Source organism: Watersipora subatra, chromosome 1 (assembly GCF_963576615.1).
Source record: "Watersipora subatra chromosome 1, tzWatSuba1.1, whole genome shotgun sequence".
NCBI lineage: Eukaryota > Metazoa > Bryozoa > Gymnolaemata > Cheilostomatida > Watersiporidae > Watersipora > Watersipora subatra.
In genome coordinates this window covers 58,801,923-58,823,053 of record NC_088708.1, presented here as the reverse complement: position 1 = coordinate 58,823,053, position 21,131 = coordinate 58,801,923, and the positions used below count along the sequence as shown (strand labels likewise).

The following is a 21,131-nucleotide window of genomic DNA, read 5'->3' as shown; positions in this document are numbered from 1 at the left end:
GTTTAACCTAAGAACTTTAAATGTCACCGAAACATATAAGCGCATGAATAAAAATATGCCCGCTGGAACTAGGCTAATCGTACTGAACTGCGAATGGTGAAAACATCGCGATCCTTAGTCACTGGTAAAGCCCGTCATATGATGTTGTAATGGCTGGCGTTAAAGGTATGTCGATTGTCTTTGCTACCAATTATGTGAATAAAGTACTTAAATGTTTTGTTATTATATCATGCTGTTATTATGGACTTCTTAACTCAAAAATATCCTTATTCGTGGATGCCCTGTGGAGTTTCTCCTTTTCGTCAATCATTGTTTGAGGCTGCAATATTTTTTTGAGTTTCATCAAAGCATATTTGTAAGCATTGACTGACTAGTCATACGTTTGCTCAAAACAAAATTTACTTTCACGTAGATGGCTCATCAGATAATGCTGATAACTAAAGTAGCTTATTTGTGACGAATGCCCACATTTACACAGCTAGAATAAACGCTTACTGATTTACATTTGTCTCTGCTTCCTTCACATTAATCAAGATTCAATATTATGTCTAATGTGCAGACTCTAAAGCTGATTGTGTTTGTAAAACATGTTTTAGTGTATTATTGTAAAGTTAAAAGTTTGGGCTTAGTTTGATTGCATTCGTATGATAGTGTTGAATTAGTTGGCCGATGATTTAGTTAGTTTCCGTTTTATAAATAAACTTTACTATGTCTAAATAAACAGAGTCGCAAGACCTTGCGCCGGGCAAGGAAAGGGATCATCAAACCTGGGGAAAAACAAAGTATTTTTTGCACCAAAATAGATATGGCGCAAACCTTCTTATGTCTCTTAAAGTTCAAAGTAAAAAAACTTAAAGTAACCACGATGGTTTGCTTACTGAATAACAAAGTTGAGTAATTTAGCATAGAAAATTGAAATTGGCACAGCTTTAGGGCTAACATTTACACATGTGATTGTGGTGTCTAAATAATTTACTATCTACTTTTTGGGCCTACAATGCAAGACTAGTATAATCAATTTTATCTTTAAACTATTAATAGGAAAGTTGGCAGCTTTTGAATGCGCCAATGAGCTATTAGTTAAAAAGTGAATATAAGAACAAATTTCCTGTCGGAAGTAAATTCTCTATATTGAGGTTCAACTGTATTTGCTTTGCATGTCAAAACTGTCAATTGTTTTAGTAAATATTCTTCTAAAATGTATTATAGTTCTATCGACTGCTCAAAACAACAATAGTACATTCCTTGGATACCTTCATATAGCTTTACAACAAATGTTATATATAAAACTATATAAAAGTGAACTATCAAAAAAAGTATATCAGAAACCAAATAAAGTGGTTCAATCAATAAAAGTAGGTTTTTTGTCATTTAACCTTTTAATTTACACAGGCGAGTTAAGGTGAAGTTTTGGTTATAAAAATGAATTGACAGTTTGTAGTATAGGTCGCTCGCATTCACATGTTAAAGTTCATGTAGTTTAACCTAGACCACATGAACTTTGACTCAGCAGGACTTTTTTTGTTTTTATTTAGTATATCCTTTACATTTTATCTTTGATTCTTACGGCCAGCTTCTCCGTTTTCATAAGTTTCAGACACTGACTTTATGCACCGCATTTACTTACTTCCTTTAGAAAGTAATAGAGAGCTTTATAAATCTTTTAAAGAATTAATCCAAAGATATGTGTTATCATGTTCTTCTATTATTGTTATTCTATTTTTTTTTAAAGCATGTTCTTCTTTTCTTCACCACTAGTGGAATTTGTACTAGTCTTCTTGGATTCTTGTTTTTAAAGTTAAAAGGATTTTAATATTATTTTAGCACCGTATAACTTAACCATGTTGATAAAAACTTCGTTCATATGCAATGATGTACAAAACTGAAAGGTGTACAAAACAGCAATGGTTAAAAAAACTTTAGTGGTCGTATGTTGAAAAAAAATTCTATGTCGAGACAGTTAAGTTTGCTTAAATTTATCTCTCATCGTATTTCACAAAATTGTATGTTGATGTGATCGTAAGTTGAGGTTTGTTTGTATATCTACAAAAGGCCAATTAAATGTTAGTTTATTTTAGGTTACTTTTAGGTTACTAGTAAATAATGGATACTCAACAAAGAGATCAGAACTTTTAAAATGTGACAGGAACCTGTGAATAGCTAGACTATGTTTAGACTATTATTAGTGGTAGGAATAAATGTTTATACTATAGTGGTAGAAATAGGTGTCTAGATTATAGTGGTAGGAATAGATGTTTAGACTATAGTTGTAGGAATAGATGTTTAGACCATAGTGGTAGGAATAAATGTTTATACTATTGTGGTAGGAATAGATGTTTAGACCATAGTGGTAGGAATAGATGTTTAGACTATAGTAGTAGGAATTGTTGTTTAGATCATGTAGAGTTTTGCTAGATACTAGCGTGATAAGTTTGGAGTTATAGCTCACTGGTCTATTTTAGATATGTAGATCGTGAAACCTATACAATGGATAAAAACATTCTAATTAGTGGAATATTACTACACAAAGTAAAAAGCATAAAATGTATAAAGCATTATGTAGAAACATATAACATGCAGGAAAATTGACAAATAGTACAGAATAGCAAGCAAAATGACATATTATGTATAACATCTATTTCACTAACCTTGTGCCTCCGTAATCACATTACTAGCATACTAGCGTCACATTCTTTAGTCTATTCGCTATTTGTGAAAAATAGCTGTAAATATGTCAGGTAAGTCTTATCTGCTTACACTCTAAAACTAAACTAAAAACAAGACAAAGAAAAAGAGCGGCAACAAACAAAATTTGGTGACCCAAAAGCAGCGCTGTCATTGGTCATCATCATTAGACCACCTAAGGCAACCGGTGCAGAGGACAGGCTGACTGTCCATGAATCACCACTGAGGGTGACCAGAGTGCGCAAAAACTAATGGCCAAAGCAGTTACAGGAATGTGAGGCAATGCTTACTAGGCTCTTCACACTCCCATCTAAATTTATCAAATTTACTAAAATAATATGGTCCCAATGTTCTTTAAAGTTTTGATTTATTGAATATATAATTGCTAAAATACTCTACATATAATGATCATGCTATTTGATTAAGCTACACTATATCTACGATAACGTCCAAAGCCACATTTATGCTTTGGCGATCACGACTATCTTCTGGATAGGTCGTTTTAGCATTGTCGCAGGTGCCAGTGGTCTGCCCATTCTGTCCAAGTGCCTGTTGGCAAGCCGCAGGATCACATTGCGTACAAGACCATCCTCACCTTTTATGGCGTCTTCAATAACTCCCCATCTCCAGGCGTTCCTAGGCTGATTGTCTTCTTTTAGAAGCACAACATCTCCCACCTTGACACTTTCTTTACTACTTAACCACTTTTGTCTCAGGGTTAGATGCCGCATGTAGTCAGCTTTCCAGGCGACCCAAAACTCCTGAGCAAATTGCTGAGCTATTTTCCATTGTGTCCGCCTATAGAGCTCGTCATTCTGAAACTTTCCTGGTGGTGGAGCTGCAAGCTGGGTGCTTTTCATGGTCAACAAATGGTTGGGAGTGATTATATCTTCATCAGCGTTGCTGATGTTGGTTGTTGTGAGCGGTCTATGGTTTAATATACTTGCCGCTTCATAAAAAGCAGTTCTCAGGGTTTGAGTCCCAAGCCTTCCCTTATACTTAGCAGCCATGCCATTTAACACAGCTCGTACAGACCTGATCATTCGCTCCCATACACCTCCTTGGTGACTCGCTTCTGGACTGTTCATTCGAAATTCTATTTTATTTGCGATGAGGTAGTTTCTTACATCTTTATCTGTAGTCACATCGATTTGCCTTTGAAACTCATTCTGTGCACCCACGAAGTTGGTGCCTTGATCACTAAATAGCGTCAAAACAGGTCCTCTGATGGCCACAAAACATCTCAATGCGTTGATAAATGCATCCGTGGTCAATTCTTCTAACAGTTCGATGTGAATGGCTCGGGAGTATAAGCACGTGAACAACAGTCCCCACCGTTTGAGCTCTGATCTCCTGTCTTTCACCATAAAATGACCAAATACATCCATGCCTACATGAGTAAATGGTGGGGTTTGCTCTATTCGTTCCGGAGGTAACTGGCCCATCTGTTGCTGTTCAGGTTGCTTTCTGAGTCTGGAACATATAACACAAGAGCTGATGAGATTTTTGACTACATTGGAAGCGTTGAGTATCCAGAAGCCTCCAGATCTGATTGCTGCCAAAGTACTTTGTCTACCAAGATGATGTATTTTTTCATGAAAGTGTTGTACCAACAATTTGGCTATGTGGGTGTCTTTCGGAATAATTGCTGGGCGCCTTTCGATTTCTTCTAATGTAGTAGCTCTATCAAGTCTTCCACCAACACGAAGTATTCCAGATCCATCTAACAGTGGGTTGAGTTTGAAGATGGAACTTTTCTTTCCCACTCTTTTTTGGCATTTTATTTGAGAAATTTCATCAGCATAATGTTCAGTTTGAAGAACCTTGATTACTCTTGTTTCGGCTTTAGATAAGTCTGCAAGAGTTACTTTTTTGTCTTTATTATCAGCTCTTTTAGGTAGCATGCTAAGCGCCGCAATGCTTCGAGTCAGATCCTTCCACTGGCTAAACTTTTCAAATCTAGAAGACATCTGGATTTTGAGTATAGTTGATGTGGCCATAGCTTTGACGGTCTTAAGTTCTGGATCATTCTCTATATGATCACCTTTGACCTTGTGTTTGTCTATGTAGCTTTCAAGGTTGGCTTGTCTCAGAAATAAAGGTCCACCAAACCATGTTGACTGCAACAGTTGGTCTATATTCGCACCCCTAGAGGCAATATCTGCAGGATTATCCGTAGTGGCCACATAATTCCACTGTTCTTGAGAGCTCGCATCTTTGATTTCTTGGACTCTATTGGCGACGTACATGCGGAATTGTTTGGTATCATTGGCAATGTAGCCCAGAACTATCTTGGAGTCTGTCCAATAGTGTTCACTGTCTACATTAACTCTCAGCTCCTTTTTTACCATAGTGCCCAGGCGTGTGGCCATAACTGCTGCTTGGAGTTCAAGTCTAGGAACTGTGATTGGTTTCAATGGGCTGACTCTTGACTTTCCAATTAGCAATGCGCAGCTCGTGGTTCCATTTGGATCTATTAATCTTAAGTATGTGCAAGCTGCATATCCTTTAAGGCTTGCATCACTGAAGTGATGAAGTTCATATCGTGGGCTTACCATACATGGTGGCTTGATACATCTCGACACTTTTACCGCTTCTAACTTTTGGAGTTCGAATACCCAAGCATTCCAATCATCAAGCAAGTCACAACTGATTGGTTGATCCCATGGTTCTTTTGACGATGTGCATGCTTGTAATAGCTGTTTGCCCTTCAAAATGAAATGAGCAAGGAGCCCAAGAGGGTCGTACACTTGGGCTACGGTTGACAACAAACCACGCTTAGTTGTTGACTTTTCTTTAATGTTGTTGACGAACTGGAAACGATCGGTGTCAATACACCACTCTAGGCCTAAAGTTCGTTCATTTGGTAGGTGGTCTTGCAGCAAATCAAGCTTTTGAATTGTCTCACACCTTTCGGTCTCCGGAACTGTGGCAAGAACGTGTCGATCATTGCTAGCAAACTTGTGAAGCCTAATGTTGCCTTTTGAACATATCTTCCTTGCGCTGTCAATCAATTGAATAGCTTCACGTTGGTTGGCAATACTTGTCACCCCATCATCCACATAAAAATCATTGATGAGAAAATTTGCTGCTTTGTCAGATATGCTGCGATGATCATTGGCAAGCTTTCTTAGACCAAATGTGGCTACTCCAGGTGACGAGGTAGCACCGAAGAGATGAACAGTCATTCGGTATTCCTTGCAAGTAGACAAGTCTTCGTCTACCCACAAAAACCTTAAGTAGTCTCTTTGTTCTGGCTGGACATAGAAGTTATGAAACATCTGCTGAATGTCACAGCAGATAGCAATCTTTTCTAGCCGAAATCGACATAGTATACCCACTAAACTATTAATGTGGTCGGGGCCTTGAAGGAGTGCATCATTCAGAGCGATGCCGTTATACTTGGTGCTCGCATCGAAGACTACTCGTAGCTTCTTTTTCTTTAGGTGCCGTATTCCGAAGTGAGGTATATACCAGCACTTATCTGTCAGGGATGTGTTTGTCACTTCTTCTGCATGTCCTGCTGTGATTAAGGCTTGCATAAACTTGAAATATTCTGCTTTGTAAGACTTGTCTGCTTTGAGCTTTCTTATTAGCTGATCTAAGCGTTTTTGTGCTTGTACTTTGTTATTTGGGAAAGTTGGCATGTATTTGAACGGGAGTGGCAGAACATAATTTCCATCAGGGGTCTGAGTAGTTCCATTTTCCAATATTTTTACAAATTGCAGATCATTCTGTGATACCTTACCAGATTCAGTATCTTTGAATTCTTGGTCAAGTATGTTCAGAATCTCTTTGTCCTTAGTATCTGTCTTGTGTATAGATCTGGTTCCATTCTGAGGTTTGCCTCTACACAGAGTCCATCCAAACATTGTTCGCATAGCAAACATTTTTCCTGCCGTTCCAGGTACTGAGTCAAGCGGAGTGAGGGCTTGTGGACAATCAGTACCAATCAAGAGACCTACTGGTATGTCAAGTAGCGGAGGTAGCTTTTCGGCGATATCCTGCAGGTGGCCCGTTGCATCTGCTTTTGCTGCAGTTGGTATCTGTTCTCTGTTGCATGTGATAGCATCTTGCTCATAAGCATTTATGGATGTAACTTCATTAGTTGAGAATCCTCTCAGTTTGATATTAACATATTTACTTGTTGTTTGCGTAGAGCATCCATTGAGCGTGCTCATAGTGATTTGCTCTGGTCTACCTCTTGGTTCAATGAATTCAGTTGTTTCTTTTGATATGAAACAAGCGTCTGACTGTGTATCAAGGAGAGCGTACACAAGTTTTTCTTTGCCACTTTTTGCGCTGACGTAAACTGGGATTGCCATGCAAGCCACGCCATCATTGGTGGTTCTAACCGTATTGCACCTCACTTCTTTGCGGGTTTCAGCTTGACTTGCCTCTGCACTTACTTTAGTATTTATTGTGGTGCTGTTGTCACGTGGTTTAGCTATCCTTTCTTCAGGATGGTCCTTCCTAGTCCTCCCTATATTCTCAAATGTATGCATTGCTGTTGGGTGAGGCTTACTACACCTTTTACATGTGGCCTTGTTTGGGCAGTCCTTTGATCGATGACCATCAGCTCGCAGGCAGCTGAAGCACAAACGATTATCGAACACAAATTTTATCTGCATAGGGCAGAGCTTCTAACTTAAAGCACTGTGTAGTAGCATGAGAATCTTTTTTACAGAACAGACACAGAACTTTGATTTCTATGGTGCTCGCCTTGAAAGTTCTGGTTCGAACTTGCTGTTTAACAGTTTTGTTTTGGGGGTTTGATGCTTGCAGCGATATTGGTAGTAGCATGACGTCTGCTTCGTCTTGTACAAAGCTCGTAAACTCACTAAAGCTTGGATAGGAGTCTTCCTTGACTGCTTTGGCTACTACTCTGGCCCATCGGTTTTTAAGCCAGTCTGGCAACTTATCACTCAACTTTTCATTTTTTTGACAATCATTTAGTATAGCGAGCCCTGGTGTTGATTGCATTCCACTTCTAATGTGTGATAGAAAATCTCCAAATTCTCTGAGTGCTTTCCCATCTTTGGGATGTATTCTCGGTCAAGCAGCAAGCTTGTTGCGAAAAGTGCGAACAATACTTTGCTTGTTGCCATATCTCTCTTTAAGCATAGCTCTTGCATCTAGATATGCTTCGTTAGTATTGGTCACAAAGTGTCCATTGATGCACTTCTTGGCTTCTCCTCCAACGAACCTTTTTAGGTGTCTGAGACGTTCCTTCCCATTGATGTTTTCAGCCTCTAAATAAGCATCTAGATCTACTTGCCAGTCAGTAAAATCTAGCAAATCTCCTGTAAAAAGAGAAGGTTCTACTGATGTTCTTTTTGCAGTGGCTTTATTCATTGTTGAAACAAGACTTTCTGCAAGCTGACGCACTGCATCTAATCCATCTGAGGCGGGCGTTGCAGAGCGCTCTACTTTGTCTGTACTGGCAAGTGGGGGCAATGGCCGAGGTGTGTCATTCTCAGTAATAACAATTACGTCTTGTGGTGTGACAGGAGTTGCTTCTTTCGGTGTGGGATTTCTTCGACTTTGCCTTTGTCTTTTGAGTTCTTCATAGATTTGCATCTCTTTTGCAAACTGCTCCTTCGCTTTCTGCAGTACAGATTCAGCTTCTTTGAGCTCTCTTTCTTCTTCTTCATCCTGAATCTGTAGGGCTGCCACTCTTTCTGTCATAGACTCCTTGATAGTCTCAAACTCATTCGATAGATCGCTAATCATACTTTCTACACTCTCATCTGGTTTATTAGCACATAAAACACACATTTCCTTGTACGCTGTACAGATATGATCAAAACCCTGTTGGAAGGTAGAACTACATTCCTCTAACTGGTGTAAATCAAAAGATTCAATATCTGATATCAACTTAGTATACTCGACCAACTGAGTACTTATGGACTTGACTAAAAATGTTTTCAACTCTAAAGTTCTACTTTCTTTACCTATGAGAGAAAGGTTACGAGATCTCTCTGACCTTCTAGGTTCAAAAGGACTGTTTTCAGGATTACCAACATCGTTAGTACTATTCGCTTGCGCTGTAACTAAATGAGTGTGTGCAGAACCTAGATCATCATCTAACTTATCCGACAGCGAGCCATCAGGAGATGGCGCCCGCGAACTACCACTCTCAGTATCACTCGACATTACTGCCCCCGCGCGCAGTCCATATAGCGGATGATGATGTACAAAGCAGCCCAAGGATCACCAACTGATGTCTGTTTTACAAAAAATAATAAAAAATCTTTAAGGTAAGCCAAATGTTTCAAGAGATAAAAAGTATCAAATGAAAAATGAAAGGTGTAGTGTGTGAATGGTTACTTATGTTTCACAGCAATTACTTCTAATGAACCAGTTGAATACATAAGGCCAGCCTCAAGCTGAAGCTATTTGGATGTCAGATTGTTCACCAATATTGTGGTACAAACGTTTAACAATCTACTAAAAAAAATGTTGCGGCTGATAGGCACATGTAAATGCACTTAGCTGAATTGGACCTATGTAGTTGCAGTGCTCGGTATACTGTAGAGCCTCGAAACTGTCCGAACTGTAAAACTGTGTAACTGTGAATTGTAGAACTTTGTAACTGTGGACTGTAAACTGTAGAACTGTGGACTGTAGAACTGTGTAACTGTAGAACTGTGGACTGTAGAACTGTGGACTGTAGAACTGTGGACTGTATAACTGTGGACTGTAGAACTGTGGACTGTAGAACTGTGGACTGTAAACTGTAGAACTGTGTAACTGTAGAACTGTAAACTGTAGAACTGTATTATTGCTCAACTGTAGAGCCTCGGCACCGTTTGCAGATAAATTCTTTTTTTTCTCCAAACACCGGATAAGGTTTCACTGTAGAGTTTTGCTAGATACTAGCGTGATAAGTTTGGAGTTATAGCTCACTGGTCTATTTTAGATATGTAGATCGTGAAACCTATACAATGGATAAAAGCATTCTAATTAGTGGAATATTACTACACAAAGTAAAAAGCATAAAATGTATAAAGCATTATGTAGAAACATATAACATGCAGGAAAACTGACAAATAGTACAGAATAGCAAGCAAAATGTCATATTATGTATAACATCTATTTCACTAACCTTGTGCCTCCGTAATCACATTACTAGCATACTAGCGTCACATTCTTTAGTCTATTCGCTATTTGTGAAAAATAGCTGTAAATATGTCAGGTAAGTCTTATCTGCTTACACTCTAAAACTAAACTAAAAACAAGATAAAGAAAAAGAGCGGCAACAAACAAAATTTGGTGACCCAAAAGCAGCGCTATCATTGGTCATCATCATTAGACCACCTAAGGCAACCGGTGCAGAGGACAGGCTGACTGTCCATGAATCACCACTGAGGGTGACCAGAGTGCGCAAAAACTAATGGCCAAAGCAGTTACAGGAATGTGAGGCAATGCTTACTAGGCTCTTCACAGACCATAGTGGTAGGAATAAATGTTTAGACTATAGTAGTAGGAATAGATGTTTAGATTATAGTAGTAGGGATAGATGTTTATACTATAGTAGTAAGAATAGTTGTTTAGACCATAGTGGTAGGGATAAATGTTTAGATTATAGTGGTAGGAATAGTTGTTCGAACTATAGTAGCAGAGGAAGATGTTTAAACCAGATTATCAGTGACTAGAGTTGCTATAAGGTTGAATACTACCAGCAGAATAATAGAAGCGGTTGTCAAAGTAAGCAGGGGTCTTTATGGCACTCAATCAAGTTATGTTACTAGTTGAAGATTTTGAAAAGGGTAAAGATAGATAATAATAACTCTTATTATCACTGGTCATTATCGGTCTAAACAAATTAGATCATGAAACAAAAACAAAAAATAGTCAAGTAAATTATGTGTATCGAAAAAAAAGCTCTTTTCGCACTGTTTATAATGTAAATTGGCAAAGTGTAGGTGTTTAGTATAAGGGTAGTGTTTTTTTGGTAGAAGTAGGAATGTATTGGATGGTCAGGCAGATTGGAGTAATTTTTGGTTTCATTGCAAAAAATCTCCATATTATGACAACAGAAAAAGGGGAAGTCCTTATTTTTATATGATCTAGAAACATAAAAACAACCTGATTTATTGCTGCATGGCCAGACATTTATGCGCCGTTGTACGGGCAGCTGCGAATCACAGCCCTGTATGTGCTAAAGTTAAGAGGAGCGAGTATGATTTTAGTTTTAGCATAAACTAAATGGTGTCATTGTTCTTGTAAAAAATAATCTTTCCTCCTTCTTTAGGAGCAGTTAAACGCACTAGATAGAAATATGCTCATTGTCCACAATGTCGTTAGTGTAACGTACTAGCCACACGATGTGCCAGTTTTAATGCTCTTTTTCATGTTTACGTAACCGAAAGGTCACGCTGGGGCTTATATGTGAGCTATTCTTGTTTATTCAAAAGCTCTACGCTAAGGTAATGCTAAAGATAAAAACTGGCTTAGGGACAACCTCTTGAATAAAAGCTATCTTCTTTTATAAAATGTATGTTTCTGAAAAGGTTTTGCAACTTGCTGTAAATGACTTGATCTTGTGGTGTAATTAAGTGTTTAACAACTAAATTAGCAAAGAGGTCATACTAACTGTTGTGTTCTAGAATAGAGTTTGAACTTGGTGGTACTTTCTAGAAACTTGGTTTTGTATCAAAGATGTTTTGTCCTACCCAATGTCTGTATCAATTGCATAATTTTTCTGTTGATGCACTCTGCCCAGTTCATTTACTTCTACATTTAACTTCCTTTTGTAGCGATCATTGGTTTGGCATTCGCCGCTGCCATTGGAATCACGCTGCTCGTGGTAGGATGTGCTTTGTATGACAAGTAAGTGATGATGCTAATCAATCTTTTTTTTTGAGAATATCCCACTTCAAATGTTGTTTCGCTATTCTGTTTGTCCCCGTATTGGGCTTTGTTAATATTTTGTATTTTAGTGGTTGGTGGGCTATGTTTGTCCTCATATGCTATCTTCTCTGCCCTATCCCGAGTCTGATTGCAAGGAGAACGGAACTAACTAGTGACAGTAGTCTACTAAATGAAGTCTGCTGGTTTATTACGGCTGTTATAATCACGTCGGCATATGGACTACCGACCTTATTGGCTCGTACTCCACTCGACGGTTCAGTGGTGAGTTGGGATGCCTTAGGATTCTAAAAATGTGTATAGTTTATATTTAGTGAATACTCATTATTTGCAGCCATTTTACTCACAGGTGGGTAATTGGATAAAAACCTGCAAGTGTGAGGCAGTAGCCACTTATGAAATACAGTTGGACCTGAGTTTTCATCTGTCATCTATTTCAGAAACAAATTCTCAAATTTCAAAATAATTATTTCCATCACAAATAATGTATATGATTTTAATCTGTTCCAAAACTTGAAAAAACCGTTTTTTATTATTTAAACATTTCACACCAAGAACTGTACACTAAATGAGCAAATGATACATAATATAAATTTTATAAATGTAAATTTTGCTTATACAACATACATATGTACATAAATATAAATACTGTAAAACCTGTGTTTGAACACCACCTTCATTTGAACACCACTCCTATTTGAGCACCCCCTCTATTTGAGCGCACAACGAGAGAAGGGTTGAAAAATAGGACGTACTACTCTTTAATTGAACATCACTTTTATTTGACCGGTACTGTTTGACATTCTCACTTTTTTGAGAACCCATAATTGAAACTGATCAGCATAAAAGGATCCACCGAACTACTAATAATGACTCGATTACATCAATAATAATCAATTCGTTCGTTGTTTCTGTTCATATCAAAGTCCGTTTTCAAACTCCAAGTTTAGATTTTTTCATTAGAAACTTTGATTGCAACACCATGGAAATAATTAGTAACTGTATCAGGCTAATAGTAGTCCCTTTTTAATGCGGTCTTGATTCTTCGATATTTGTGGGGAAAAAGTCTTTTCTCATTTACGATGGAAAATGTGACGCTATTTGGGGCTAACATTTTGAGGCTATTTTGACTACACGCTGCTTCTGTTTCCAAACAGATGCAACAATCAGAATGCAACTGGCCAAGCAAGCGATGCTAATATTTTTGTTTTAAAAATGTTAATATTTGTTTTAAAAGGTTAATTTTTGTTGCTGCATGTGTTACAAATATGGTTTGTTTATGTCACTTGTTTTTTAATATATATTTGTAGCATTTAATAAATTCTTATTATTATAAAATTCTTATTAACATAAAATTTGCAGCTTTATAGCATATAATTTGATAGCATGATTGCGGTAATCTGAACTCAGCTCACAATGGATTGACACTCGTAACTCCTGTTCTATTGCACATAAAAAGCCAGTTTTGGCTGCAAACTGTAGCAAACATATTGATGAGCGCAATGAGCTTTTATGCAACCTTGTTAAGTATAGTTATAAAATGAAAATATGCTTTCAAATTTAAAATGAAATAAAAAACTTTAAAGCGCCAATGAATTGCAACGCAGGCTATAAGATCTTCGTAGATTAATTGTTAGTAATAGATATCAATTGGTATAGAAACGCATCAGCTTCCTCGTGCATATTTATTTAAAGGTCTACAACAAGTTAGAGGTAAGTTAGCGAATTTCTTGTGTCCGAAAGAGTTAATGTCGCATTACCTGAAGGATAGTGCAAAGTATAGGCAACATTCGATTCACCCATGGTGGGGTTAGATTTATTTGCTCAGCATTCTGACGAAGTGTTTGAAAAATACAACACCGCCGTTTATTTGAACATCACCTCAAATAAAGCAGCTTTCTAATGGAAGAGCTGATAAAATAGAGCGCCATGGCGTACGAATAAGGGTTTTACGGTATGTTGTATTGGTATATATATAATATGATTATATATATACTAGCTGTGCTACCCGGCATTGCCCGGGTAATAAAAAGTCTGGACACAAAATTGATTTGTATTTAACATATAACAACATTTGCCATTCTAACTTTCAAACAACATATCATGAGAGAAGTGTTTTGTGTAGTTGAACTAAATTAAAAAAAAAACAACTGTAAAGGTTTTAAAACTTTGTCAAACAACTGTAACTTTCAAGCTATTAGCCTGGCACATTGCCAATGGAAAATTGCAGTAAGCTGCTAGGCTTCTCATGACGGTACTTCGTGACATTGCGTCAGCTTTGTTGTCCAGCTGCAGTTATTTTAATAATAGCTATAGCTAGAATGCAGACAGACATGCGACACACGGACATACTTTGAAAAATATATATATAGATGTATTTTCTTTACATGTATATAAATATTCATAAATATATACACAATATAAATTGGATTTAGTTTATCATATATACTTTAGAAAAGAAGGCCAGGTTGGGTTATGTATTGCTGTATCTGTAGTCATCATGCCTCAGCCTATTACCTCATATCTTTTAGTGAAGTAAAAAAGTGTATGATAAATCGTTTTTGTAGTTTTTTAAAAAGATGACAGTAAAATGACTCACTAATACGCCTCGCAAAAAATGCTTTATTTCATAACCATAACAAACAGGGATGCATACAACAATATATATAAAGTAAAACCTCTTAAAAATTAGCCTGAAACAGTCAGTAATTATTTCTATGACATTGCTTTTGAAGTTCATCTGCCATCGTAACTTTTAACCGTTTTTTATATATGTAGGCTACTTCAAAGTATCAAGACTGTGTTAAACAAGGAACTACTATTAGCCTGAGGCAGATATTAATTATTTCTATGGTGTTGCTTTCAAAGTTTTAACAAAAAAAGCGAAAAGCTTTGGAGTTGAGCAACGAGAAAATTAATTGTTATTAATTTAAAAGATTCATTATTAATATGATTTTGTGGGAACTTTTCTCCTGATCAGTTGATATTATGGGTTCATAAAGATCGAACATAGTCGAAGTGGCGGTCAAATGGAGGTTCGCGTATAAATAGAGAGTGGTGCTCTATTTTTCAACCCTGCTCTCATAGTTGTGATCAAATAGAGGTGGTCTTCAAATAGAGGTAGCGTCAATTAGAGGTTTTACGGTATATATATATAAATCCAAGTGTTTATTAGTTGGTCTTTCGTCCGTATGGCCAGTTATAGTGATTAAAATTTAGGAACAAGAAACCTTTTCGCCCTTTGAAACAACTCTTTTGCCACACAGCCCACTTACATGATTATGGAATAATGACGCTTATCTAAGCACACTGATTGCGTGAGAGATCATGACGCGTAACGATTTACGTATGACTTTTCCAAGCCGTGGCAAGTTGGCTGTGTGTCTAAGCGGTTTTGGTTTCACATCCGTGGATCGTAAAATAGGTGGGTTCGATCCCTGAGAGGCGTAATCTTTTTTTCTCAACGCCCAGATGGAAAAACCGACACAACTCTTATTATAGTAAAGATTTAGATTAGTTCAAGCTACTCAAGTTCAAATAATTCATATACATGAATTCATACATATTCATAAGTTACATAAAAACCTTTTCTATTATCCGTACAACTCCGGGCATTCAGGCAGTAAAATAATAATTTTAAGGTTTGTTCGGCTCACATCGTGAGTGTTGGCGTTATAAATTTTGTTTGATATCCAAAGCAAAAAAATCTTGACTTTCTATTCAAACTCTATTCAAGATTTGAAACATTTAAAAACCGAGGTTGAACTGTATTGTGATCTGATATTTTCACATCTGCATGGCTGAAATAAAACCACTTTCTCTGGCATCGCATGCCTTTTTTGTCAGCTTTTATGGTGGTTTATTTGACTGCACTTTGCAGTTTAGTATCTCGAAGATACTAAACTGCTAAACTACTAAACTACTAAACTAAATATCATCGGTATTTTTCTGTCAAGGTTTAATCTTTTAACAGCGCTTTAATGTTCAAAGATTGGTTATCATAAAACCTTTCTTATGGAATGTTCCTAAGGAAATTACTGAATATCTATTACTAATAAATGGATTTGAAAGTCTTGTTAGTGCATTGAGTTGCCTATGAAAAAGTAATACTATTAACTGAATAGCATTTCCATCGTAATTGGCTTTATTGTAGGTGACTTTATCTCTGTTTTGTTTCATGCTATTTTTCAGTTTATTGCCGGGTGAAATCAGCGTTTAATAAGCTTTAATACCAACATTTCAACCATTTACTTAAAGGTTGACTCGCAACAAAATTCACATTACAGTTATTTGGTATCAAAAGATTCACCATGTCTTACTCTGCTGTGTTGTAGGTGCCAAATATGTGGAAATGTGATTACAAGCTCTTAAAAGATCAAAAACGAAAAGCCGTCGTAGATTGGAATCTCTTTATTTTTCTGACGTATTCATTACAGTTTTGTTATTGTCTTGTCATGTGATCTTCTCACGTGAAATTAAAGGCCAATAAAAAGTTCAATATAAAACTTATCGTGGCACTAGTTTATGACAAACACTTCGGGTTTTACCGAATACCCCGTATCAAATATAGATGCTCGCTACTTTACAGTTTTGCGGTTTGGTCTAATCGGCAAGTCGTAATCTGATCATGTGACCCAATACTTCGCAAATAGTTTTTGCGGCACTTTTCGATTATCACAGGTGACCAACAGGCTCGTCATGATTATCAGACAATGATATGTACTCCTTCAAGCTAAGGCTAAAAAATAAACGAATTTTTACGGTAAGTTATAAGATATCAGTGCTAAAAGTGACAGCATTACAATGACGATAAAACAGACGCGTAAGAACAATAGACATGGTTTTATTGAATGCGTGAAGTATATTTGTGAAAATATTTCGACGGATAAGGTTGCATGAAACTATAAACAGAAACCATCTCCCACAACTACGTCACATTTGAGCCGTTTTGGAAAGAGAATCCAAACTACGGCGGTTTCGTGTGGCTGCGATTAACTGTTCGTTTTTTAGCTTTTAAGAGCTTGTAATCACATTTCCACACATTTGGCACCTACAACACAACAGAGTAAGACATGGTGAATCTTTTCATATCAAATAATTGTAATGTGCATTTTATTGCAAGTCAACCTTTAAAGAGCAAGATAAATCATAGCTCGATGTCATTTTTGCGGAACGATCCTTCAACGTCATATACTCTCTTTGTTTCAGTTTTCTGTATTAATACGTATCGGTAGCTGTTCTTACACAGTACCTAATGGCCGATTTATCATTTTTGGTGGTGATTATAGAACATATCAATGCCCTCACATGTAGCCATATGTTAGCTTATTAGCAACCCTAATATTATTACTCGAACTTCTCGGCTTCTGTGCTATTTATCACTTGAGTCAATATTTTACTTTCGCGACTTTGGTCTTGAAGTAGATTGAGGAGATTGAGTTTCTTGCTGAACATATACAATAGGTAGTTTGGTTATCTTGCCGATCATATCGTCAAACCTTGACATTAGAAGTTTCGATATTTGTTTTGGTGTCAACATTGCCATATGTTGGAACAAATATTTTTCTAAGAATATATTGTATTTTTTTACTTTCTTTTCAGATCTTTCACAAAACAATGATGAACACTTCAACCAATCACATATAGTAATAATATAAATGAATTATATAGAATTATACAAAACTCCAAAAATCAAAACTAAGTCAGTAAAGTAGTTCAATATAAAGATGATTTTACAGCTAACTTACCTTAGACATATGTAGAGAAAGTGACAAAAATATGGGGCATAACTTACACCAACTTGTCCAATATATTAACGTCATTTATATACTTTAAACCTTGCATTCTATTTAAATTTTTATTGTTTTTATTTTAGTTTACAAAACTCATGTTTGGAGAAACTATGGATCTCGTATGTTGCAAATTACTTCATGTTAAGACAAAATTTGCTCACAATTTTAGTCATACGTACGTTGAAAAATTCGTTTAGGTTTAAAAATAAACTTACACAAAGTTTCAGCTGATTTTATCAGAAAGTATCCGTATTTTTCTATCATTTGTGATTGTTTTTATGTTGAGGTGATCTGACTGCCAGAATGTTTCAATATTAAACTTGGTTACTGTTAAAACACCCGGAAGACAACTTTGTACTAAATATTGTCACTAGTTGCTATTGTTGCTAAAGTTGATATCAGCTGATACCATTCGAGTTGCATCGTTACGCTTTTCTATTCTGTCGATCGCTTTGCAGCTATAAACATCATAATCGCACTTTCACTTGATCTGAGCATTTTAACCGCGATCAAATTTTGTCTAAATTGTAATCTTGAAACATCCTGGCAGCAAGATCACATCAGAAACAATCGCAAAGGATAGAAAAATACTGATACTTTCAGATAAAATCTACAAAAATTTAGTTCAAGTTTATTCTTTAAGTTGTTCGATTTGCTTCTCGTGATTGAAAATAGCATTTGTTTCTTTTCTATTGAATTTAACGAGTTTAAAAGACCTTGGGCCTAGTCGCTGAAGAGCTTACAAATGGTTTTAAAACTTTTAATAAAATACTTATTCTATTGGAATAGACTGTGAATTGAGTGACAAATACCATTTATTGCATGAACCTTCAGTGCATACCGTCATTATTTAAGATTATTCCCTCTTGGTTTCCACAATCTCTTAGAGTTGTTCTCATCTCGGCCCTCAATTCTGCTGTTTAGCAAAAACTTAGACTATATGGCCACCTTTTTTAGGTTGCCATGTTCAATGTAAACGATGATATACCATAATATACATTACCTTTGTAATTTTTTATCTCTTTGTAGATAGATTGGCGCACCGCTGGATTTGTCTATGGCGGCAATACAGTAGTTTTTTTCACTATTCTAGGATTCTTCATGTTATTCTCAAATGATGATGATTTCTCATATTCAGGATGGTAACATTCTCACCAACTACAGTTACGCTTGACTCATTCTTGCTCGTCCTTTGTGCTGTCTGTCAAACAATATTTTACTTGCAATAGTTTCTCTGTTCTCTTATTACTCATGCTTTTCTCATCGCAAGTATATTTGAATCATTTATTTATGTCACACTTCCATTGCCTCATGCAGGCAATCATATAGCATTAACTGTTCCATTTTCAATGGCAATTGAAACTATTGCATATTTTTTGAAGTCTCCTTTTTGGTTGAGCTACTTTGTATATAATGGCTGTTATCAATGAAGTTGTATTTTAAATTTAACGACTTGTAGAAGTGTTTATTATATTTATGTTATCCTTACGGGGAGATGGCGTGATGGCGTCATCAGAAACTTTTGCAGATTTAAATATGCCTCTAGTGTTGTGGTTTAGGATGGTTACTGAATTAGTTCATTCAAATGAACCATTCTGTTAACTTGAAATTGGCAATCATCAAAGAGATATGCAGACTACCGAAATAATTTCTTTTCTATTTAAAGAGTTGTCTTCTTTAAACAAGTGGTAGTAGGTAAGTCCTCAAAATATTAGCTATAATAGAAAAAGCTGTTCTCTCCATTTGAGACTCAAAATTAACCCTTTGTTAAACAATATATACCAGTTTAGATTCAATTGGCAAAATTTTGGTGTTTTGCACTAATTCTTATTGAGATTTTATTCTTGGATGACAAAGGGACCTATAAATATTTTTTTATACGCATACTACCAAAACGCGAACTGGAGAGAACTCTACACTGAAAATAAAATATTTGGTGGAGTAAAATAATAATAATATGGGTCAGAGGAAGAGTACCTAGCTAGTAGTCGGTACAAATATGTTTCGCACAACTGCACACTTTAGGTGGCTAGCAGCGAATCTGTCACTTGTCACGGTAAACTAGGAGTTTTTCCCTCTTACCCATTTTATTACGTACATTTTTGTGACTGATCTAAGACTCGTAACAAGCACATTTGCATAGCAACAATGGTAGCCGCATTCCTTATTCTATATTTTAGTATTAGTAGGCTACTACAACCTTTCAGGCTAAAATATTACATTGAGTATCTTAGCAACTCCATTCTTTACATCGTCGTAGCAAAGCTCTGTAATCCTGCTGTATGAAACAAACATTTCTAAACTAGAAATTCCCCTGTCATACAGCCCACGACCAAAGTGATATTGAAAAAAGGAAAGGGTACTGATGGTTGAGAAATGCGATATTAGCAGTCAAATGGCACTGCAGTACAATAGGATAACTGCAATGGTAGCTGTAATGTACTGGGTGTGGGTGTTATTACATACAACAAACAGCAATAATGAAAGGAAAAGATTATGTTTATATCTCTCTCCCTGCAATAGGAGAAATGCAATATTGGCCAATATTAGAAGTAAAATGCACTGATATTATTAGAATAACCAATATTATTAATATAGTAATAATAGAAAACCAATGCACAATTTTGTTTACATTTCAAAATGTCATAGCTAACAATATCAAGAAGTTGTGATATTTATAGAGATTTTTAGAAAATCTATTTAAAAAAGTGTTAGATCGTGACAACCAGCAATAATGCAAGGAAAAGATTATATGGTTATATCTCTCCCCCTGCAATAGGAGAAATGCAATATTAGCAGTAAAATGCACTGGTATTATTAGAATAACCAATATTATTAATATAGTAATACAGTAATAATAGAAAGCCAATGCACAATTTTGTTTACATTTCAAAACGTCATAGCTAACAATATCAAGAAGTTGTGATATTTATATAAATTTTTAGAAAATCTATTTAACAAAACTATTTAGAAAAAATAATAACAGTAACATATTGCCCATCATCGACATTGTTAGTGTGACTATAACACTTCAATAGTCATCCAAACTTATAATTAAATACTGTAATAATCTCATAAGAATCGTTAGAAAAAAATATCATCGTCATTTCCTTTACTTTCACTGCTTTGGACATCAGTTAAAATACTGAAGTACTCAAAAGTTTGTAAAATGTCAGTTACTTTGAAATCGACAATAAAGAAACGATTTCAGTACTTCTACATTAATTACAGAAACTTTCGGCAATTCGCCAATGCTATAGACTGGTGAAATGTGCACGTTATTCTTTCGTGAAATGCGCACGACTTAATGGTTCTATTCTATGTCGCTCGGCGGTTCGTTTGCCGGTCTTAACTTTGATAAAAACAAGGCTTGGCAAGTTTTAATAATGATTTTTAGCCAAATTAATCTGTCTATTTGTGTATAATCCAATCAGATGAGTAAAGTTTAGGAATATGTCGACAATTTTCAAAGACTTCGTAACATATTTAAATATGTTTTTATGTGTTTTGTATCGTTATTATACTTAAACGACTTTACACAAAAATGATTAAATTTGTTGATGAGATTTCGGTACAAGGGTTTGCGACGTTGTTGATGAATAATTTTCGTGAGTTGTGTGCACATGCATTTATCATAAAACTCTCAAACATTCGCTCCGCTCGTTTGGTCGTGGGACTAATAGTGCTTGCAGTATAAATGTCAACTAAAACCTTCCTCTGACTCATTCGGACAACCTTTTTACCTTAATAGTTTACTCACGTCGATGAATGAGACGATAA

The 21,131-nt window shown here is 36.0% G+C and overlaps 1 protein-coding gene across 1 annotated transcript; it reads left to right on the top strand.

Moving 5' to 3' along the window:
* Positions 1 to 13: 13 nt before the first annotated feature.
* LOC137404347 (leptin receptor gene-related protein-like) lies at positions 14 to 18,803 on the top strand. The gene is made up of 4 exons (XM_068090545.1): positions 14 to 165; positions 11,448 to 11,520; positions 11,631 to 11,823; positions 18,381 to 18,803. The coding sequence occupies exons 1-4, from the start codon at positions 150 to 152 to the stop codon at positions 18,495 to 18,497; spliced, it is 399 nt and encodes a 132-aa protein (XP_067946646.1). The 5' UTR covers positions 14 to 149; the 3' UTR covers positions 18,498 to 18,803.
* The last annotated feature ends 2,328 nt before the right edge of the window (positions 18,804 to 21,131 follow it).

Coding starts and splice junctions, on each gene's coding strand:
- LOC137404347 (XM_068090545.1), top strand. Junction 11,521..11,630: donor GGATGTGCTTTGTATGACAA/GTAAGTGATGAT, acceptor TTTGTATTTTAG/TGGTTGGTGGGCTATGTTTG. Junction 11,824..18,380: donor CTCCACTCGACGGTTCAGTG/GTGAGTTGGGAT, acceptor ATCTCTTTGTAG/ATAGATTGGCGCACCGCTGG.